This window comes from Trichechus manatus, unplaced genomic scaffold, assembly GCF_000243295.1.
Source record: "Trichechus manatus latirostris isolate Lorelei unplaced genomic scaffold, TriManLat1.0 scaffold00163, whole genome shotgun sequence".
In the NCBI taxonomy this organism is placed as follows: Eukaryota; Metazoa; Chordata; class Mammalia; order Sirenia; family Trichechidae; genus Trichechus; species Trichechus manatus.
Window position 1 is genome coordinate 1,560,580 of NW_004444099.1, and position 24,708 is coordinate 1,585,287.

The 24,708-nt window shown below is 41.6% G+C and overlaps 1 protein-coding gene across 1 annotated transcript; it reads right to left on the reverse strand.

The window, feature by feature from the left end:
- SRGN (serglycin) lies at positions 1-13,741 on the reverse strand. The gene is made up of 3 exons (XM_004386386.2): positions 13,584-13,741; positions 3,970-4,117; positions 1-902 (listed from the first exon to the last, which is right to left on the reverse strand). Exons 1-3 carry the CDS (start codon positions 13,657-13,659, stop codon positions 653-655), a joined length of 474 nt encoding a protein of 157 aa, XP_004386443.1. The 5' UTR covers positions 13,660-13,741; the 3' UTR covers positions 1-652.
- Positions 13,742-24,708: the final 10,967 nt, after the last annotated feature.

Consider the following 24,708-nt stretch of genomic DNA (forward strand, 5'->3'; position numbering starts at 1 on the left):
TAACATTTGAAAATACACAGATATCCAGAAAAAAAAAAAAAGTAAAGCAGTATGAGGTACTGAGAGCACAACTGTGCCTCAACTTGGGTCTTAAGTTTCCAACAGTAACAGCAGTCCTACCTCTAATAAACAATGTCTACTGCTCTGCCAACACATCCAATGGTAATATCATGGTAATACACTTCACATTGTAAAATACAAATACCCACTCTGTAAATTCACTGTGTTGCATCTTGATTTGTTTTTCATAAGAAAAGAGGCATAACTGTCCTTCACAGAGTTGGCTTCCTGACAACAAATAGGCATGGCCTGCCAATTTGCTTCTCAAACTGATTTTTTTTAAAGTATAATTTATTCTTTAAAGCAGTTTTATAGACATGGGAGCCTTGTTAACTTCATAGTAAGGTTGGTTGAATATAATAGGAAATGCAAGTATTTTCCAGAATAAGAGGATAGACAACAGCATTAAAGCATAAGCTTATGTCTTTTGAAAACTTTATGAGAAAAAGAAAAGTGATACAAATTTAAGCTTCTTTTTCAGATGTTTAAAAATTTTTATAAAACTTTTTGTTCTCAAGATTAATCATTTAACTATGGTATACAAAAGGTATTGAACACATTGCCTGGTGTCAAGGTGGGGAAACCCTCTCTTTTACATAGTAAGATCCTCTTCTGTTCCATCTTGACCCAAGTTCTGCTTGTCTGAGGGCAGATTCCTCCCACGAGACCTAAAGTGGTGATAGATAGCATCATTTTTATCTGCTGGTTGGTCTTCTTGGTCCATTTCAGTAGGGAAGACACTTTCCGAGCCTGAGCCCGAGCCGGATCCAGAGCCCGAGCCTGATCCAGATAAGTCCTCAGAAAGAGGGAAGACATCTTGCAAGTTCTGGAACTTTGTCATTCTGAAGCATGACAGGAAAACAAAACAAAACACAGTAAAGTTTGAGACAAAAGGAAAAGAATCTTAATAAATTTTAAGATAAGGAAACAAATGCAGGCACTAGTTGCTCAAATTAAAAGAGTAAAAGCTTCCCAATTTAAAGCAAAAAAATATAAGTCAGGCCTTCCCATGAGTTCAGCTATACTTATCTTACCTAACTCGTGCCACTTATCAATTCCGTGTATACCCACTGCAGACTCATATAAACAGTGTTAATTTTCTTATCCTTAGCATGTTGTTGTTAGTTGCGTTGAGTCAATTCCGACTCATGGCGACCCCACGTGTGCAGAGCAGAACAGCTCCGTAGGGGTTTCAAGGCTGTGACCTTTCGGAAGCAGATCACAACACCTGTCTTCCAAGGTGCCTCTGGGTGGGTTCAGACCACCAACCTTTCAGCTAGTAGTCTGGCGCTTAACCGTTAGCAATCCTTATATTTGGAATTTACTTAAGGAGTCATTTATTAAAAACAAACAAGAGCCCGTCTTCCATTTCTCCCACTAAAGAAAAGGACAAACACCTAAGTAAGTCTAAACGGATGATATTTTCTCTTAATTTAAAATTTTCCAAAAAGTTCTAGTAATTTACAGTGCTTCAACAAACCTCACTCCTGAGACATTCTTTGTAACAGTGAAGTATTATGTTTGTCAGCAGATAACATTGAATTTCCTCCCAAAAAATATATCCAAAAAGTATTCTGCCTTCAATGGGCATTCATTTATCTGAAGAGGGCTGAAAGGTAGGGCTAATGTGTCTGGGTTGAGTGTAGTATTAGAAGTCCCCTGAGCGCCAAATAATCAGAGCAATGGTGCCACCCCTAAGTGGCAGAAACACAAAGCATCAGAGTGAAGAGGTGAGTTTCACAGCCTCTGGGTAATTTTCTCTATGAAAATAATAAACCACAGGCCATACAACATGCAAGCAATCAATAATAATTTATTGAACATCTGGTCCCTCTTCTGAATGGCAGGGAAGGAACAGTGACAGGCAAACAAGGTCCCTGCTCTCAAGAAGTTTATAATCTAATGGGAAAGACAGACAATAAGAAGCAAATAAATAAACCAGGAAAATATTAGGTTGTGCTAAGTGCTATGCAGAGAAATAAAATAGACTAATAGATAGAGGGTGACCAGGTAGCTACTTTAGACTGAGGAATCAGAGAAAAGTGATCAGAGTAGAACTGCCCCATAGGGTTTCCACAGCTGTATGTCTTTATGGAAGCAGACTGCCACATCTTTCTTCCACGAGGTGGCTGGTGGGTTCAAACCACTCACCTCTTGGTTAGCAGCTGAGCGCTTTAACCACTGTGCCACCAGTGCTCCTTTACTGACATATATGGTGTTAAATGCCATGGAATGGAATGAGGTCACTAGGAAAAGGATGTAGTTAGATAAGGGGGCCCAGGACAGAGCCAGGGGCATGCCAACATATTATAAGTTGAGCAGAAGAGAAAGAACAGCCAGGGAAGTGGGTGGGAACCCAGGAGAAGTGAGGTCATAGAAGCCCAGAGAAGAAAGTATTTCAAAGGAGGTAGTGGTCAACTGTTTTTGAAGGAACTTAAGAAATCAAGTGAGGTAAAAACAGAGAAGTGACCAGTGGATGTGTCAACCTGGAGTAACTGTGACCTTAACAGACGTCTCACGGAAGGTGGTTGAGAAGAGGGTGGTGACAGCAAATAACCGCAACACTCGCAGGAAGGGTTACTGTGAAGAGGAACAAAGAATGGGCAACAGATGGAGGGAAGCAGAGTCAAAGGAGGGCTTTTTACCTAAACACAGGAGATACTAGAGAAGGTTTACATGTTGGTGAGATGAAGATGCTGAGGAGTTCAGAGGGGTTAACTGCAGGACTGAAGTCCTGGAGAAGGTATGTGGGGATCCACACAAGTGAGGAATGGCCTTAGAAGCTGCAATGCCACGGATGGAGCAGGAGAAAGGTGGGGTGCAGAACTTAAATTCTAGTAAGAAGACCAGACTTAATGGTCTGACTGAGACTGGAGGAACCCCGGAAAGCATGGCCCCTGGATTCAATATCACCCCAGAACTAAAACAATTTCCGAGGCCAACTCTTCAGACAGGGATTGGACTGGACTGTGGGACATACGGTGATACTCGTGAGGAGTGTGCCTCTTAGCTCAAATAGATACAAGAGACTAAACGGGCACCTTCTGTCCGGAGGTGAGATGGGAAGGCAGAGAGGGTTAGGGGCTGGTTGAATGGACATGGGGAATCAGGGATGGAAAGGTGGAGTGTGCTGTCACAGCATGGGGAGAGCAATTAGAGTCACTTAACAATGTATGTATAAAATTTTGTATGGGGGGAACAAAAAAGAAGCTGCAACACTCAAGGTCCAACAAGGAAATTTCTTTGAGTAGTGAACACAGAGGGAATTGGTTCTACATGTGATGGAAGAGAAACGAAGCCAAATATGAGATGGTGAGGTAACTCAAAGATTAGCAACAGCAAGAAGACACTTTGATCGTTGGGTTGGGGGGAAGATGGAAGGAGGTGGTGTTACCTGAGCCCAGGGATTGGCCACCTGGTGAAAGCTGAAGCCATGGACGAGACACAACCCTGCCAGAGGTGCCACCACGGCAGAGAGTAAGGGGAAACACCCTGGTGTCTCCTTTCTTCCATGCTCTGCAATCTCTCCTTCCATTAGCTTAACTCAGCCACAAATCCGGAGCCTGAGAAATGCAGTCCACAGGGGTCAGTTCCCCTTGATACAGAACAGGGCCAGAGAAGGACAAGGAATGGATCTGAGGGCAAACAGGCCCAGGATCGGCACAAAAGCAGGGATCATTCATCCAGAGGGACAGAAGGAAAGCACAGTAGCGATGGTTCAAACTCAATACTGTGGATTTAGATTAAGAACACAGGCACAGGACTGCCAAGCTGCATTTTGAGGATTGCAATAAAAACCAAACCGGCAAAGCAGGAGCTTGAAGGAAATACTCTAAACAATCCTCCCACCCCATGCCAGGATCTCAGCAGAAGTTATGATCACTTTAAAATCAGAGAAAGTCCACTTACGAAAAAGGGTCAGTCCTCGGATGTAGAATCCTGTTGGATTCGCCTGGAAGTAGGTCGAACACTGGTCCCTGTTCATCAATGCAGTTGGCAGAATTACTGTCTGGATTGCAGCGTACCCACTGGTACCTGGCTCTCCGCATAGGATAACCTGCCCAAATAAGGTACCCATGTGGTTAATGAGTATGTCTTACACAGCTTCTAATCACACTGTCCTTGAGAAATTTTTTAATTAAATACATTCTAAACGCGGTAGGAGGTAGGGTGTGGATAAGCTTTATGCCCATTAATATAACAGCATCACTCACCACGTGCCAGCCTTATATATACATTATTTGTACAGACAAGGTCCTTAGGTGGTGCAAATGATTAGCCCTTGACTGCTAACCTAAAGGTTGGTGGTTCGAACCTACCCAGCGGTACTGCAGAAGAAAAGGCCTGGTGATCTGCTTCTGTAAAGATTACAGCTAAGAAAACCCTACAGAGCAGTTCTGCTCTGTGACTGCTAACCTAAAGGTCGGTGGTTCGAACCTACCCAGCGGTACTGCAGAAGAAAAGGCCTGGTGATCTGCTTCTGTAAAGATTACAGCTAAGAAAACCCTACAGAGCAGTTCTGCTCTGTAACACGTGGGGTTGCCGTGAGTCAGAATCAACTCAACGGCAACCCACAACAACAAATCGTATATACATTGTTTGTCCTTTTCACAACACCCCTGTAATGCAGCAGAGGGTTTAAAGTTAGAGTAGGCTTTGGAATCAGCGGCCTTTGGAACCAGGAGATCTGTAGTAGCTGTGAAACCTCAACTTTCCTATGCCCTCACTGCAAAATGAAGTACTAACGGTATCTCTATCTCATAAATTTGTCCCAAAATTAAATGAGAAAACATATGTAAAGACCTTAGCATGATGCCAGGCACACAGTAAACACTTGGTAATATTAACTATTATTATTTTTGTACCATTTTCCCCATTTTACACAACGGAAAACAGGTCACGCAGTACAGGACCCGGGATTCAAACCCATATCTAACTCCAAAGCCCACCTCTTTTTATACAGGTGAGTTGAATCATGTTCAGAAAAGTTAAGGAATATATTGAAAAGTACCTGAGATATTACAAAGCCTTAGTCCTCATGTTTTAGGGCCATAAGGCATTCTTAGGAGTGAAAAGTAGCTAAAAACTCATCCTCTATGTTCTATGTACACTCAGAACAGTCAGAAATTTCACAAGAACAAGCCTCTTCTATTCACAGAGGAACAGATTTTAACATCCTAGTCTGTCACAGCTTTTTTTAAAATTTTAATTTCTACAAAAAAAACTCCAAACCTGCTGTTAGGAAGTTCTACAAGAGGCCCTTTATTAGCCTGACATAAATTCTTCATTCCTCGACTTTGCCAGGACTGAGGGCTGGTGAGAAATCCGTCACCACCCTTTGAAGAGTTCATCTCCTCCCCACATCATTCATATCCTTTATTCAAACAGGTGCTATTAATAACCACCTATCAAAAAAAGAGCTGTCTAGAATTCTTGAAAAGCAGGAAAAGTGATTTTAAAGCCCAGCACGTGGTTCTTCCCTACAGATTGGAGTGTAAATGGTAAGAACCAAAAAGAAAAAAAAAAAAAAGACAAAAACCAGTGCTATAGGCAATCACTGCAGCATTGTTTGTAATAGCAACAGATGGGAAAATTAAATGTTTATTAACCACAAAGTGGTTAAATAAATTAAAGTACAGCCCTACAGTGCTATGCAGCTATTAAAAAGAATGAGGCAGCTATTAAAAAGAATGAGGCAGCTATTAAAAAGAATGAGGCAGCTCTTTGTGTACTGATACAGAATAAATTCTGAGGTATAAGAGTTGCCATTGAGTTGATTCTGACTCATGGTGACCCCATGTGTGTCAGAATAGGCTGTGCCCCATAGGGTTTTCTATGGCTGACTTTTCAGAAGTAGACTGCCAGGCCTTTCTTCTGAGGTGCCTCTGGGTGGACTTGAACCTCCAACCTTTCAGTTAACAGCTGAGCGAGTTAACCATTTGACTTCTCTCCAAGCTGTATTATTAAGTAAAAAAAAAAAAAGCAAGGAGCGGTATATGCATAGTGTGTTACCATTAGTGTGCCTTTGCATTTTTTAAGAATATATTTACATACATGCTTAACGTATGGAACATCTCTGAAAAGATACACAACAAACTGGTGGCCTTTGTGAACACACTGGGGGAGAGGAGAATGAAGGAGACCAACTTTTCCCTGCATGTCATTTTGAATTTTTTGATTTTTTGAGCTATATGTATGTATTACCTATTCAAAATGAATTATTCTTATTTTTAACAGCTTTATTAAGGTTGCATTGACATAGAATAAGTTGCACTTATTTAAAGTGTACAATTTAATGTTCTATGTATGTTATATACTCATAGAACCACCACTACAACCAACATAATGAACATGTCCATAACCCCCAAAGGTTTCCCTCTGCCCCTTTGTAATTCTCCCCTTTTCCTTCCTTCGTCATGGTCCCTCCTTCCCCCAGATAACCCCAAATCTGCTTTAGATTCCTGTAGATTAGTTTATATTTTCTAGAATTTTATATAAATAGACTCATACAGCAACTTGTCAAAGGGTTCCCTGGCTTTAACTCAGGGACTAGCAGAGAAGGGTCTCTACCTTTTGCAGTATTCTCCCCTAGAAGTGGAGAGTCAATTTGGATATTTCTTACATCTAGACTGCTTTCACTGCAATTTTGAAAAATAATATTTATGTTATAAAAGGAACGTGTTCATTACAGAAAATTTTGGAAAATGTAGAAAACAAAAAGAACATTATTCTTTATCTCATTACTCAACCACCCAAAGACCATGCATTTGAGTTTTGCTTTCGATTTTTCCCTCTTAGGCACCTGTGTTTATAGGTGAGTACGCACAAGTAACTAACAGAGGTGTAAAAGGGGAGCCCATTTCAAAATCCACACTTCACTTTACATCTCGATGGGATCCCCAGTGACTTTGTTCTTAAAAGAGTGCAGAGTCAGGGAATTTTTTCAAAATGTTCTTTTCCCTCATGACTCATGATTATCTCTATTGATACTCAATTTTGTCCTAGCCAATATCTCTGATTAATCTTATAAATACAGTATTGTCAAATTATCATATCAGTAAAATATAAAAGATACACAAAACTGTTCACCTTAGTCTTATTTACAATAGGAAAACATAGGAAGCAATCTAATCAACATTAGTAAATACTCAAATAAATTATGAGACATTCACTCCTAATAAGAAAATATTAATCAAACAGTAAGAAAGTAGTGGTTGTGAAGATTACGCAGCATCATATGGAAACCTATATTTAAAAGTAGATGAAAAAAGCCGAATACCACTTTGTATGCATAATAATTACAACTACTTAAACAGCTATTGGGGGAAAAATAGGTGGTAATACACATAAATAGCAACGGTGGTATTAAGATGGTAGAATTATTGGTGATGTTTTTCCCCTCATTCTGTTTTCCAAATTGCTGTGATAAGCAATATTACTTTAAAAATGTAAGCATTCAAAAGACTCTAAAGTAGAAAAAAGGTAAATATTCTCCCACTGGCTTTTTCTCTTTCTTTCTTTTTCTTTAGAATTCCTATTCTATCACCGTCTTCCCCATAGTTCCTCAACGTAGCTTACAATGTCTGGTCTGGGACCGCTAGTTGTCCAATGGGTCAGCTCTTGTCTCTGTCTGGAGGCTGGGGATAAGGCAGGCAAGATGACATCACAAGGTCTGCCTCTTACTGGCTGTGTGACCTTGGCCAACTTACTTAACCTCTCTGTACCTCCATTTCCTCATCTGTAAAATGAGGATGGTAATAGACTATCCTTTGGGGTTGATTAGAGGAATAAATGAGATAATAAATGTTAGCTTCTTAGAACAGAACCTAGCACCATGATAAGCCAGCTAAACCACTTGCCGTTGATCAATTCTGACTCATAGTACCCCATGAACTTCAGAATAGAACTGCACTCCGTAGGATTTTCAATGACTATATGATCTTTCGGAAGTAGATTGCCAGCCAGGCCTTTATTCCAAAGTGCTTCTGGGTAGAATCAAACCACCAACTTATCAGTTAGCAGTCGAGCACTTAACCGTTTGCACCACCCAGGGGCACAACAGCACTAGTTGCTCTGGTGAGGGGGAGAAAGAGGATGACAATCCGTTTCTGGTGGTAGACAGCTTGTAAGACAGACCAGAATTTAAATTCCCATTCTACAACTTACTACCTCTCTGATTCTCAAATTCTCATATTTCAAATATATTTTATGTATTATTATTATTATACCCCAAAGAGTTCCTGTTTAAATGAGATAAAAGTATGTGAAGCACCTAGCACGGTCCGTCATACACGGTAGGCTTTGGTTTGGCATCTAAGAACTAAGCAGCTCCTTCTTGCAGTTGGGATAAAAGTCCAACTTCTTCTCCAGCAGAGGGCGACGTCTTCACACCCTCTGCTGCCTAGACCAGCGCTGCTCCATGCGACTATAAGCTGACCCACACACGGGATTTTAAATGTTCTTGTACCCACATTTTAAAAAGAATCAGGTGTAAATTTTTGAATGAGAAATTAACTTGAGGTGTAAACTTTCACCTAAAGCACAATTTAAAAAAAAGAAACACGTAATATTCATTTAAATATATATATTTAGCCCAACATATTTGAAATATCATCATTTTAACATATCATCAATATAAAAGTTATTAATGGGATAGTTTACATTCCTTTTTTCATACTAAGTCTTTGACATCTGGTGTCTATTTTGCACTTACACACGTCTCCATTGGGACTTGTCACATTTCTGGTGCTCAATAGCCACAGGTGACTGGCGGCTACCATATTGGACAGCACAGGTCTAGGCTGTCTCCTCTACATGGAGCTGTTACACTGAAAATCAAGCTAAAGAAAATTTTGCTTGGATACGAAGTGAAACAGAAAAAATAAAATTCCTGTTAGGAGGAGGTATCCAAATAAAAGACCGCATCTCTTCACTGGTATAACAAACACAATTTTGGCACATAGTTTAAAAAAAAAGAAAATTCCTAAAATACGAAATTCTCGCAGAGTCTAGAATCTCAGCTTTTAAAATTTATACAGAAATTGAAGGTAGAATACCTCCATCCCAAAAGTCTGTCTAAATTTGGGGTTGATGATTTTAAATGTACTCTAAAATAAAGAACATCGTTACAGACGCAAAATTCCTGAAGTATCTATTCAAGGGTGTTGGCAAGATATGAAAATTCACTAGTGAGGCTGTCCCTTGATCTGGGAGTATCTTGACTCCATCTTGCTTAAGATAAACATCTTGTTACTATCATAATTTAAAAAATAAAATAAAGTATGTTCATGGAAAGAAATGTTATCTTCCGGAAAGGCCTACTTACAGCATCTGGTGGTTGATTTTGTGGTGGATTCCGAGGGAAAGAATGATTTTTGCTTGGAATTCCTTCCCTTACTGCCTATCTTCTGCCTCCCACCACTCCCACACAAAGGTCACTAGCCCTACTTTACCAAGAACTTTATATAAGCAAATGTTACCAGAGCAAATAACTTTCCCCAGTTGAATCTGTATCTTTCTATATTGCAGTACTGATTTTTCCACAACATAACCACAATTTGGAATCCTTGGGTGGCACAAATAGTTAAGTGCCTGACCACTAAACAAAAGGTAGGTGGTTCGAACCAACCCAGAGATGCATCAGAAGAAAGGTCTGGCAATCTGCTTCCAAAGGGTCATAGCCTTGAAAACTCTATGAAGTGCAGTTCTACTCTGCAACACACAGGGCAGACATGAGTTGGAATTGACTTGATGGCAACTGTTTGGTTTGTTTATTTGTTATCATAATTTACTAATTTCCTGTTCTTAATGGAGACTTACAGCATGCATGTTAGAGAAACTTAAGAAGAAAATGCCATGTTAAAGAAAAAAAAAAAAAAGACCATTTTAAGTCATTCAAAATGGTAACTCTTAAAGAGCAGCCTTCATTATCTAAGCTGGAGTTACTTCCTTCTGGCCTATCGGTTCCACAAGATGGATAAGGTTCCCCTCCACCCCTGTGTGGTTTAACAGGCTACAAAAAGCTCCAAGTTTACTCTCTATTTCTCCCTCCTATAGAGCCACTATGAGTCAGTAACAGAAGAAAAAGAAAAAAATCCTCAAGTAAGGAGCACTGGTGGCATGGTAGTTAAGCGCTTAGCCAATAACCCAAAGGTCAACAGCTTGAAGCCACCAGCAGCCCCGCGGGAGAAAAGACCTGGCAACCTGGCAATCCGCTTCCATAAAGATTACAGCCTAGGAAACCCTATGGAGCAGTTCTACTGTCACATGGGTTCGCTATGAGTCAGAATCCACTTGACAGCACATAACAACTACAACTAATCCCTCAAGTCAGTGGTAAATGTTACAGCCAGGCTACTGGCAAAGGAAGGTTTTTTGCTTTTTGTTTTAAGTAAGGAAAACTTCCAATCCACCTAAGAAGACTGCTGAGTTGCAATATAAAGTTAACTCTAACCTTAAAATAGGGCAACCAATTCAGCCATTAATTAGTTGTACAGTTCAGCCATTAATTAGTTGCAAAGAGTCTTGGGTAAGTCTCTTAAACTTTTGCATAAGGCTGATGTAAGGAGCAAAAGCGAGGGTGAAGCTAAGATTCTGTTTTTGCCTCGATAAATTAGTGCTAATTCATCCTCAGAGGGAAGACAATGACCATTACCAGAGAATGAATGTGAAATCACCAAACAGTACCACACGTGTGCAATTACCATCTCTACTGTGATCTAGGAGACAGTGTCGAGCAGACACTTAGTCTGGCTACACTTGCTCTTAGATTTTCCATTTTCTCTCTTTCTGGGCATCTTTGAAACAGAGAGGCAATAAAACAGTTCAGGCCTCATAGGCCTCATCAATAATCCTCTGAGCTCTAAATGAAATAGATTAGCCATCTACGCTGTCCAGGAGCTCACACACGTTGTAAACTTCCCTTTCACTCCGCAATCCCTAGACAAGTTTTGCAACATGTCTTTACTTCGAGTTGTCTTAGATTAATATAAATGCCTGGAATATGCCCAGAAAAAGCAAATAACAAGTCTAATTAAGTTGTACAGTTCAGTCAAACCAATGAGTTAAGTAAAAAAAAATTGTAAAAGGTGGGAAAAGAATGTTATCAAATCATACTTAGCATCACATGGGCATAGGATGAAATGGTGGCATGACTGTATTATAGGCTGTGTTGCTATCACTTACACAGGCAGCCAGGGGTTGCCAGGTAAATGAATAATTTCTTTTATAAGGCTCAGCACAAAGCTGGTTCCTATGAGGCGGAGGTTAAAGATGTCCCAAATGTCTAACTTTTCCAGGCTGCTGTACCACTCCATCATTTCTAACATCAACTACTCCCTCTGGCCTCGGTACTCTCCCTCCTGTCTTTGGGTTTCCTAATTCGCTGCAGTGTCTCACAGAATATAAAGGAAATGGTTTATGTGGTTGTGGAGGCTGGCAAGTCCCAAATTCGTGGGTCAGGCGTACGCTTCTCCCTGGCCCTCAGTCTCTGACCTAAGGCACTAAGCTTTCTTGCTCCGTGCACCAGGGAGCCCACTGCACCATCTCCTGTGGGTCTCTCCTTCCTTGGTGGGGGTGGGCTCTTCTCTTTCCTGCCTCTAGGGTGGCTCATTTCAAGCCCAGTGGAATGGCAAAACTGACCAATCCCCTTAGTGGGCCACAATTACCTTACCGCACAGTCCACCCAATCACTTGGGTGGGAGTTACAAGACCATGGCTAGAAAGGCCACACAAAAAGCAATCCATTACACTGCAGCATCTGTTTCCCTTTGTTTTCAGATGGGGACACCTGTCAGGGCCTTGAACACAAGGCAAAGTGCCGTTTTCTTTTAGAAGCTTCCGTGTTTTTCAGTTCATTTATTGTCTCCTTCTTGGCTTCCTTTTGCAACAAAGATCTGAATCTACCAGGTGATGACATAAATGTTAGTATTTTATCCAATTTTGTGTTGTTTTGGTTTCTTTCTCTTTTCACTTCTTCCCTTCTTTCCAATGAATAATACATACTACAAAAGGAATTTTTTTTTTTTTTTTGGGTCTGTTTTAATTCTATTTGACCTATGGAATCTAAGTGGGGAAAGCAGCACTTTTGGGAAGTTTTGAAAATATAAAGACTTATCTGCCTCTGGTCAGGGTATTCCCAGCACCAACTGGCCACTCAACTCTGTGCTGCAGTCACGGATCTCAAACTCACCAGAGCACATAGTTATTAGGGAATTATTTCAACAAGTTGAAGATTTTTCCTAAAAGACCCAAGTAAAGCCTGTTCCCTACAATCAACAATGTTTTCTACAGTAAAACTTGCAAAAACCGGAACTTGTGTAAGGCAGAAACCTGGCAGAGGTTATTTTCCACTAACAGTGATAAAAAAGTGGTGAGACTCTGCCCTGTCAAAGGCAGAAAACTTGCGAGACCCAGAAAAACAAGGCAGTCCTGTCAAGTTCCAGCTGTCATAGGTTTCAGTTTACTTTCTTAAGAAATAGATTAATGAAAATGCTTTGTCAACATTACTTGTCATTTTTTTCTTCAATAATAACATAACTAGAAGAAAATAATCTTAAAAATTTCCAATAGATGATGAACGTATCTGAGATCATCTGTAAGATTTCACTTCCACCATAAATAAGAACATAACTGGAAGTTGCTTCGAAGAAACAAATTGAGGATGTGTGTCACTGTGACTCAACATTTCCTTTACGATTTTGGGGGAACTATTTTTCTACTATAAATTCTGTTATCCATTTGGCCGCCCATGGCCTTCTGCCTTATTTAGACGTGATCCTTTATTTACCGAAGGAGCAGAAATTGTATTTTTCTTACAAACTGATCGTTTTCACTTTCTTAGTCATGAAAGGTTGTAAGTTGCTTCAGTATAACTAAAGAACCCTAAATGATAGAGAAATTTAACAAGAAATTGCCAAGAGATGTTTCTGAGTCGCAGCACAAATATTAAAACACATTGGCCTCTCTTTTTAAAAATCTCACTGAAAGAGATCGCATTAGTTATGCCTACCCCGACGTGAACATTCACTGAGAACCGAATTAAAAGAAATACATGTATATGTACAGTCAAACTTACCCTTATTTAAAAAGAGCAGTCCCCAGTGTTAAAATACACGACACCACAGCAATGCATTAAAACTTGGGGTTGATGTAGAAACTCCAGAACACTCAAAGTTGCCATCTCTTCCATGCGATGAACACATGGGTCATTTTCCACGTACCTTTCCTAAGCTTTTTTATTTATAAGCCACAGATTTTCACACCAGGATAAACTAACATATATCAGTCATTGTAAGAGTTCACAAGGCTGCATCTGCTTCAGAGTTTAATTTTTCTTGTTACCAAACTTAGAGCCAAACTCACACAAGGATTTCAGCCACCCCAGATCCTGCCTCTTCTACTACGACTCTTCTACTTTTCCACAATATTATACGGATGCCTTAAAGTGAACATAGTCATTTGTGAGGCCCTCGGGCTTACAAAGAATAGCAGAGAAGGAACAACCAGCCACTCCAAGGTCTTACCTTGAACCGAAGATTCCAGAAGCAGGATGAGGGAGAGAGCCAGGACCAGTTTGTTGCACTTGAGGAGCTTCTCCATGGTGACCAGCACACTGTAGCTCCAGCTGCCTGCACTCCAACTTCACGATTAGGAAGCGGGGCAAGGTTATCTCTGTCCCTTTTAGAAAAGGTTCCAAAACCTCAAACCCTGCCCAACACACACGTCACAATTTCCTGAACAAATAGAAAAAGATCCACATCAAAACCAAAAAAACAACCCAGAAGCAAAATAACTATTCATACCCATTATGAAACTGCACTCAGCTCTCCCCAGGTCTGCTTTTTTCAAAAGCTTTTTTTTTTTTTTTTTGCCACTTGCCTGTTAAAAATGTTTTCCCACTGAAACAGCAAAATCAGCATTCAGGGCAGTTTGTTTTTACTTTCTTCCGGTAACAATCTAAACACGAGCTTGCTCACGTTAAGAATCCACTGCACTGTTGTTGAGACAAGGGATCCAATCACCTTTCCATCACTGAGTGCCATCAACATAAGATATTCCTAATTTTCTTTTTCATCAGAGAGAAGCATAGCTCACTGAACCAAGCTGGAGAAATGAAGCTTCGAAGCTGCTGTAATCTACAAGAATGAGTTGTTGGATTTCAAACAAACAGCTTCTTCTCAGACTCAGTTTCTCCCATTGGATCACCGGCCCCCTCTACCTCAGGAATCTACTAAGGATTTTCACTTACAAAGAACTTGGTAGAACAGAAAACTTTTACATTCCTCTGCTCCTTCAAACCAAGTATTTCTTATGATTTGATTCCATTTATACTTTTTTCTTTTCTCCTGGTAAAATCATCCAACTTGATTTGTGGATCCTTTTTGTCTTGAATGAGCTGGAAATCAGGAACAAGGGTATTTCTCCTCTCAGCGGGCTGATGGACCCCAGAAAACACACAAACCACTGCCCCCTGTAAGTAAACCAAAAACCAAAACCGTTGCCGTCGAGTCGATTCCAACTCATAGCGACCCTATAGGACATAGGAGAACTGCCAAATAGGGTTTCCAAGGATCAGCTGGATTTGAACTGCCTAGCTTTTGGTGAACAGCCTGAGCCCTTAACCACTTCGCCACCAGGGCTCCCCTATAAGTAAAGGAAGACATTTTCCCTGGTCTCAGGGATGGTGTGCAGATTTCTAGAGGGCCGAAGAACACCAGATAGAGGCTCCATGTTAAAGTCACACAATAAATACAACAGTTTATCACACACCCTTCCCCTGGGGGCACGTACTTTATCTGTACTTCCTTTCAGGATTCAACCACTTTCCATTTCAACACCATCTATCCCTACAGCTCCCCCAGACAGCTCAAGACTCATGCCCCACTTTCCATTTTCCTCCTCATTCTTGCCTGTTCTTTGATAGGAGGGAGGAGTTTCCCTTCCCTTGTTTTAGACTTCCTGCAGATTCCTTTACCATTTCCTGCCAAGAGCTGGCCTCAGAAACTAACTGCTGAGTAGCTGTGGTGGAAGGACACAAAGGGTGCACATTTTGACCCTCCTCAGAACCAGCCAGAAGTGTGCCCTGCCATCCAGGGATTCCTGAGTATGGCAACCAACCCCAAAAATCACAAACCCTGCAAGCTCCCTATTATGGAATATTGGTTTCAGCTTGAAATATCAGCCCTCATCTTTGGTCACTTTTAAACCTAACCCCCAATTTCAAACCTTAGCACCAAAACAGTAGTTGCTGTGAATAGTACCCTGCAAACTCTCAGAGCTGATTAGAGCTTATGCTTTAAAAATGGTAATTTTAGGGGACTTCACTTTCTTTTTCTCTGGGTCTTAGTGATTTTTTAAATAAACTTCTGCAGTATTCATAAGCGTTTGCTCTTCTCCCACCACACTGACAACTAGTAGTTTCTTTTTCCAGATAGTCTCCTCTAGTCTCATTTTCTTGGCCCTCTTTCAAGCTATAGAGGAGCAGGACAAATTCACACCAGCAGCAAGAAGTCCTGGGTGACAGCCCGGCTCCCTCATTTTCCAGCTGGGTGATGCTGGACCACTTATTCTTCAGGGTTCCATCATTCTGACAATGAGGTGAGAAACGCAGGAGGGCACATGGCAAAGACTATGAGGGTCGCTCTTGTTGGCATCTCTGGGCTAAGTACCATCTTCTTGTTCAAAGACTCCTCCATTAACCAAAGGGGACTCATGTCTTCCCCTAAGCCTCAACCTGTACCATAAGCATGTTTTCTATTAATTCTAAAAGACACATTCTATTCCAAAATTAAACCTTCATTTATCAGGCAATCTTAAATACACCCTCTTCACTTCACATTCAGTTTATTTGCCTATGAAATAGATATCCTTACTCCATACCAGTTATCCTGGAGCCTTACAGAAATCAGTTCCTTGTTGGCTAAGAAAGTAATGTAACCCCCTGCGATGGTTAAGATTGTATGTCAACTTGGCTGGGCCATGATTCTCAGTGTTTATATGTGATCACTTCCATGATTGAATATGCTGTGAGTAGCCAATCAGTGGAAAGGGAGTTTCCCTGAGGGTGTGGCCTGCAGCTGAATATAAGCAGACATTCTGGCTTTTTGCTCATTCTGGATCCTGTGGCTGCCTCCTGTTCATCTGACCTCCGGTTCTTAGGACTTGAGCTGTCAGTTTATCCGCCGAACTTGGGATTAATTGATCTTCACAGCCTGTGAGCAGAGCCCTGTTCCCTGACCTACCAATCCTGGGTGCGCCAGCCCCTGCAGCTATGTGAATCAGGAGAAACCTTGCTGTCTTGCCTGCTGATCTTAGAATTCATCGACCTTCACAGACTGTGAGCAGGAGCCCCGCTCTCTGAGCTGCCGATCTTGGGCTCTCCAGCTTCTGTGGCTGCGTGAGTTGGGAGTGACCTCTACCTTTATCCATGTACTTGGGACGTTCTAGCCTCTACAATCACATGAGCTGTTTCCTTGATATAAATCTCTCTATATATATATTTATATGTTTTACAGGTTTTGCTTCTCTAGGGAACCCAGCCTAAGACAGCCCCCAAAAAGGAATATAGACTTTGCCTTTTCCCTAGCTATTGGTTTCAGGCTGGTGTTTTTAAAAGGGGAATCTATGGGGACCATAGTCTCAGGGAACACCTAGGTCAGTTGGCATAACAACGTTTATAAAGAAAATGTTCTATATTTCACTTTGATGAGTAGTGTCTGGGGTCTTAAAAGCCTGCAAGTGGCCATCTAAGATACATCTGTTGGTCCCATCCCCGCAAAAGCAATGGAGAATGAAGAAAACCAAAGACACAAGGAAAATACTAACCCAAAGGACTAAAGGACCACATGAACCACAGATTCCACCAGCCTGAGTCCAGAAGAACTGGATGGTGCCTGGCTACCACCAACGATCATCCTGACAGGGATCACAACAGACAGTCCCAGACGGAGCAGGAGAAAAATGTAGAACAGAATTCAAATTCACATAAAAAGATCAGATTTACTGGTCTGACAGAGACTGGAGGAACCCCCAAAACTATGGCTCCCAGATGCTCTGTTAACCCAGAACTGAAACCATTCCTCAAGCCCACTTTTCAGACAAAGCTTAGACAGGCCTATTAAACAAACAATAACACACATGCGGAACGTGCTTCTTAGTTCAATCAAACGTAAGAGATCGAATGGGCAGCTCCCGTCCAAAAGCAGGATAACAAGGTAGGAAGGGACAGGAGCTGGACGAATGGACACAGGGAACCCAAGATGGAAAGGGGGAGCATGCTGTCACATTGTGGGGATTGCAACCAATGTCACAAAATAATGTGTGTATAAATTATTTGAATGAGGAATTAACTTGAGTGTAAACTTTCACCTAAAGCACAATAAAAAATAAAAATAATACTAATAATAAAAGGGGAATCTATTTTGAGAATTTGAACCTTCCCAGCATCACATGTTTAAGAGAGATTGAAGTTTTCAGAAGAGACACTGAGGGCAGCACAAAATTGTTTTCAAGGGACAGCTTCAAATGCTCATTTATTTTCTAAAGCCCTAAGTTTAAGATCCCACCACTCAGCAGCTTCTAGGACTTTTTCTTGACTCTCTCTTGAGAGGGTCTCGACTCTAAATTGGGCATTGCACCAAAATTAATTAATTGATTAATTAAAAAAAAAAAAAAAACAGCAAATAGATCCTGTACCAAATTGGTATGTCTCTGGAGGCTTAAAGGATAACCCTGGAAAGAATTTTTGGTTTCTAAAACTTGAAGGAACCTTAGAAGTCATCTAGTTCACCCACTGAGGTGAAAAAAATGAGAGTCCAGAATGATTATACAACTTGCCCCTGGTAAGTGCGAAAATCATCTGGTGAATGTCAAAATCAGCTGGTAAGTGTCAAAAAACACAGACCTGGAACTCAAGTTTTTTAGTTCATAGTCCAGGGATAGATGAGAAACAAAAGGGAAACAAGATTAAAGATTTGCTTCAAAATGATTCAGTTTGAGGAGGGAAGACGAGTCGGTATAGTGTTGGGTTGATGATTGTTGAAGGTGAGTAATGGGTAAATGGAGGTTCCTTATGTTATTTTCCCTACTCTTATGTATGTTTGATAATTACCATAATAAAATATATTTTTAAATTATTTTTAAAAGTATCATTATCTTACTTGGAACCTGTCTTAGTTATCTAGGGCTGCTATAACAGAAATACCACAAGTGGATGGTTTTAACAAAGAGAAGTCTATTTCCTTACAGTAAAGTAGGCTAAAAGTCCAAATTCAGGGTGTCAGCTCCAGGGGAAGGCTTTCTGTCTCTCGGCCTTCTCATCAGTGTTCCCCCAGACTAGGAGCTTCTTGGCACAGGGACCCCGGTCCAAAGGACGTGCTCTGCTCCTGGCATTGCTTTCTTGATGGTATGAGGTCCCCAACTCTCTGTTTTCTTCCTTTCCTTTTATCTTTGAGAGATAAAAGGTGGTGCAGGCCACACCCCAGGGAAACTCCCTTCACATTGGATCAGGGATGTGACCTGGGTAAAGGTGGTGTTACAATCCCACCCTAATCCTCTTTAACATAAAATTACAATCACACAATGGAGGCCAACCACACAATTCTGGGAATCATGGCCCAGCCAAACTGATATACACATTTTTGGGGGGACATAATTCAAACCATGACAGAACCCATATCAACAAGAAGACATCTGTCTCAGTCATCTAGGGCTGCTATAACAGAAACATCACAAGTGGATGGCTTTAACAAAGAGAAATTTTATTCTCTCACAGTTTAGGAGGCTGGAAGTCCAGATTCAAGGTGCCAGCTCCAGGGAAGTCTTTCTCTCTCTGTCGACTCTGGGGGAAGTTCCTTGTCATCAATCTTTCCCTTGTGTAGGAGCTTCTCAGTGCAGGGACCTCAAGTCCAAAGGATACACTCTGCTTCTGGCTCTGCTTTCTTGGTGGTAGGAGATCCCCCTGTCTCTTTGCTCACTTCTCCGTTTTATATCTCAAAAGGGATTGACTCAAGCAAGATACAACCTAATCTTGCAGATTGAGTCCTGCCTTATTAACATCATAGAGGTAGGATTTACAACACATAGGAAAATCACATCAGATGACAGAATGGTGGATAATCATACAATACTGGGAATCTGGCCTAGCCAAGTTGACACAAATTTTGGGGGGACACAATTCAACCCATAACAACATCTCCTGGCTTTAAAAAAAGAGAAGAAGGAATTTGCGGGAGGAAAAAGGTATATTTTCTTTAAAATCAACTTGTTGATTCATGGATCTCAGGCATCTTGGAGTTCCTATTCTTTCAGGCCTAGTCTCATTCTCATTCCCTCCCCTTTAGCAAATGGAGAGAATGTGGCCAAGACAGAAACATACCTTGATGCATCTGGTCCCAAGGGAGCAGCTACTACTGTGTTCTTGGTCATCTCAGCACTTAACAGTGGATGGGTGCCTGCAGCACAGGACTCTGGGAAAGGACACAAGCTCAAGGGCATCCCTGTCTGGGCCCAGTGTGCTTCCTTTCCTAACTTCCTTTCTCATCACTGTAGCCACAGATCAGCTACTTAAGAGCAGGAGTCCCGCTTGTTCATAAAGGTCTCCACAGTCCTGGGCTAGAATCCTCCCTAAGTGTTGCCCTGGTGTTTAGGAACTTGGTGCTTTAATCTTGGACGGGGAAAGGGGGTGGGGAGAGAGCCTGCCCCTCCGCTCATGATCTGAGTCTGTAATTTGAGTAGAAGAAAAACAAGGCATAAAAGAACTTCTCAAATGCCATTTAGAGTCTAATAGAATATGTCCCAATTCAGAAGTTATAGGGCTTTGAAGAACCAAAAGTTGAATGAAGAGCTACACGCTGAATATTATTGATATAAATAACTGGGAACAGGGGAATGAGTTACTTCTCTTGGGAATATTTTCACAGGGATCAAAAACATTGGAAAAAATCTCTTAGGGAAACTTTCAGAAATACAGGAACAGGAGTGAACACGTGGGTTAGGGGAAACCAGGTCCTTTAACAACGAATCATGAAGGGAGGCTCTTATTTGACTTCTTAAGTCTTTTTCTCAAGATGGAATAGCAACACTATTTTAAGGTTATTTGCATATCTTTATTATCTTTTCTAATTAAGAAATTAACAAATGCTTACTATAGAAAATGGTGCAAATGGTTAACTTGTTCAGTTACTAATGGAGAGGTTGGTGGTTTGAGTTCACCCTGAGGTGTGTCAGAAGAAAGGCCTGGTGATCTGCTTCCTAAAAAAAAAAAAATCAGCCGTTGAAAACCCTATGGAGTAATTTTATTCTGACATACATGGAGTCACCATGAGTTGGAAACCACTTGCCAGCAACTGTTTTTTTGGTTTTTTTTTTTAATATAAAAGTGTAAGTTTGGGGATGGTAAGTGAGGACTTAAAAGACAAATCAGTGGATCACTTGGCATCTCCCACCCAGATTACTGTCATGTTTTTTGGTATGTTCTTCCTTGGGTAATTCAAAGTGGCACACCATTCTCTAGCACACTGGGTTCTCAACACCCTTCATTGCCTTTATTTTATACCCTACCCTGTGGCACTACTTAGCCCCACAGGTATTTCTGGAACTAACTTACCTCTCCATATCCAGCCAATTCATAACTCATCCATCAATTCTACCCCCTCTGAACGACCTCTGGATATAAGAAAACTATCCAAGTTCCCAAACTCAGTGACAGTATTTCCTAGGCTTTACAACACAACCTCATTCCTACTTCCTACTCCCAAGAACACACATAAACCAAAATTGCACTCACATGCCTGCAATTACATCTGAGGTTATCAGAGAGAAATTCTTGCTACTTCATTTGTAACCACAGAACATCAACCAGAACTCCAACGGCCTTTTGATTTCAATCCCCGGAAGGTGACCACAGTTACCAGCTAAATTACCGCACTTCGGTCAGTTCTTATTTTTGTGCCAGAGTCTAGGCTTTTTTATTGACTTGTTTATTTTTGGACTTGGTCACAAATACGGTAATGAATAGAGACACTTAGTGAAATGCAACTTAGAAGCTTCACGGCTTGGTCACCTTTATTAATTGAGTTGGTAAAAAAAATTTCTCATGATGAATTTTAACTTTTAACTCCCCCGAAAGAATAACTGGGGACAGTGGTGGTTCAGTGGTAAATTCTTGCCTTTCATGCCAGAGACACGGGTTTGATTCCTGGCCGGTGCACCTCATGTACAGCCACCACCCATCTGTCTGTGGAGGCTTGCCTGTTGCTATGATTCAGCTGAACAGGTTTCAGTGGCTGATCCAGACTAAGATGGACTAAGAAGAGAAGCCTGGTGATCTACTTCCAAAAATCAGCCAATGAAAACTGTGTGGATCACAATTATCTGATCTGAAACTGATCATGGAGATGGCACAGGACCAGGCAGCAGTCTGTCCCATTGTGCAGGGGGTCGCCATGAGTCAGGGCCTACGTGATGGCAGATAACAACAGGAATGAAAAATGAAAGGATACAGCCACCCTCCACCCAAAAAATATTAGCTACTGCTTGAATTGGTTACTCTCTTTCTGAATTCAATTATAACCTCTACAATTTGACAGGAAGCAAAAATTTTACAACTTAGTCATTAAGGGTAATTGTGAGTGGCACCACTCCCATTTCCACCCCTTGGTTCCTGGACCCATGAATCCTGGCCATGGAAGAAACAGCACCATATATTGGATGCTGGTTTAGAGCATATGCAGCCTCTGGAGAACATTGCTCCAACCTTGCCAAGTATTGCCACCTAGCTGGCACTGTAATTGTGTCTTTAGGAGGATATTCCATCGTTAGTCAGCTGCTTCAGGGTGATGGGGAACATGGTAAGACCAGGGAATTCCACAAGCATGGGCCCACTGGCACACTGCATTTGCTGTGAATTGAGTCCCTTGATCTGAGGAAATCCTGTGTGAGATACCATGATGGTTGATAAGGCATTCTGTGATCCACAGATGGTAGTTTTGGCACAAGCATTACATGCAGGGAAGGCAAATCTGTATCCAGAGTAAGCATCTATCTCAATGTGGATGAAATACAGCCCTTTCCATGATGAAAGTGGTCCAATGTAATAAATCTGCCACTAGGTCGCTGGCTGATTACCTTGAGGAACCTGCCATATTGGTCTCGGTTGCTGGAAGATTGGTCATCCAGCAGTAGCTGTAGCCAAGTCAGCCTTGGTGAATGGAAGCCCATGTGGCTGAGCCCATGCATAACCTCCATCCCTGCCACCATGGCCACCTTGTTCATGACCTATTAGGCAATGACAGGAGTGGCTGGGGAAAGAGGATGACTGGTTTCCACAGAACATGTCATCCTATCCACTTGATTGTTAAAGTCCTCCTCTGCCAAGGTCACCCTTTGGTGAACATTCACTTGAGGCACAAATATCTTCACTTCTTTGGCCCATTCAGAGAGGTCTATCAGCATACCTCTTCCCCATACCTCCTTGTCACCAATTTTCCAATCATGTTCCTTCCAAGTCCATGACCATCCAAACAAACCATTGGCTGTCGCAGCGGCGACGGTAATCGGGATGGCGAAGACAGCAACCAACTGCACAACTCTTACAGAGAAGTGGGGCCAGGAGGGTCACTCTGAGGAGTCGACCCCCACTTCAGTCCCAGGAGTTTATTTTATAGTCAATACAGCAATCAATAAGGCAATTAACAAAACAATGGGCTTTGAGTACGGGCAAGGAAGAAGGAATTCAGGTAAACAAGTCAATCAGTAAAGGGACAATAGGGTTTGGGAGAACACATCCGGACAAGTCTCGACATGTTGGAGACAAGTCTCAACATGCTGTGCAGCATAGAGGCCTGTGGGGGCTGCAGTTGTCAATAGTACAGCCATGTTTAAATGGCATATATCCCCACAATTGGCCACAGCCCATGAATCAGTATACAATTGCATATCTGGTCATTTCTCCTTCCAAGCAAAGTGAACAACTAGGTGCACTGCTTGAAGTTCTACCCCTTGGGAGAATTTCCCTTCACCACTGTCCTTCAGGGAAGTCTAGAAAGGGGCTTCAGTGCTGCCACTGTCCACTTTCAAGTGGTGCCTGCATATTTCACAGAACCATATGTAAACCTGGTATCATTTTTCTCTTCCTCAGTCAACTGATCATAAGGAAATCCCCATGAGGCCATGCAGACTGAGAGGGGGAAGGTGATGTGACAGGAGTGGAGACCATGGGCATTTGAACCACTTCCTCATGCAACTTATTTGTGTTTTCCGGTCCTGCTCGAGCACAGTACTGTATATACCACTTCCATTTAATGATAGAGTGCTGCTGTGCACATCCGACTTTATGGCTCTGTGGGTCAGACAATGCCCAGTTCATGATGGGCACCTCAGGCTACATGGTGACTTGGTGACCCATGGTTAGGCATTTAGTCTCTACACTAAGACCCAGTAACAAGTCAAAAGTTGTTTCTCAAAAAGAGAGTAGTTATCTGCAGAGGATGGCAAGGTTTTGCTCCAAAATCCTAAGCGTCTGTGCTGTGATTAACCAATAGGGGCCTGCCAGAGACTCCAAACAGCATCTCTATCTGCCACTTTAAGCACTACTGGATCAGTTGGATCATATGGCCCAAGTGGTAGAGTGGCTTGCATGGCATTGTGAACCTGTTACAGTCTTCTCTTGTTTGGGCCTTACTCAAAACTAACAGTTTTTGGGTCACTTGATAAATAGACCAGAGTAGATATGTTGCCTCTGAAATCCAAAGAGGCCCACTAGGTATTGTGCCTCTTTTTTAGTTGTAGGAGGAGCCAGATGTAACAACTTATCCTTCACTTTAGAAGGAATATCTCAACATGCCCCATACCACTAGACTCCTAGAAATTTCACTGAGGTGGAAGATGCCTGAATTTTTTTCGGATTAATTTCCCACCCTCTAGCATGTGAATGTCTTACCAATAAGTCCAGAGTCATTGACACTTCTTCCTTACTAGGTTCAATCAGGATAATGTCATCAATGTAATGGGCCTGTGTGACATCTTGTGGAAGGGAAAGGCAATCAAGTTCCTTGAGGACTAAATTATGATATAGAGCTAGAGAGTTGATGTACCTCTGAGGTAGGGCAGTCAAGGTGCATTGCTGACCTTGCCAACTGAAGACAAACTGCTTCTGGTGTTCCTTCAAAAACAGAATCAAGAAAAAGGCATTGACCAGATAAATAGCTGCGTACCAGCTGCATACTGTATTAATTTGCTCAAGCAATGAAACCACATAGGGAACAGCAGCTGAAATTGGAGTCGCCACCTGGTTAAGTTTACAATAATCTACTGTCATTCTCCAAGATCTGTCTGTTTTTTACACAGGTCAAATGGCGAGTTGAATGGGGATGTGGTGGGAATCAAGTCCTTGAAGGTGACAGTAATCTCTGCAATCTGTCCGGGAATACCATATTGCTTTTGGTTTACTATTTTCCTAGGTAGAGACAGTTCTAATGGCTTTGATTTGGCTTTTCCTACCATAATAGCCCTTACTCCACATGTCAGAGATCAAATGTGGGGGTTCTGCCAGTTGCTGAGTATGTCTATTCTAAGTATGCATTCTGGAACTGGGATAATCGGTACAGGATGGGTTCAGGGACTCACTGGACCCACTGTGAGATGGAACTG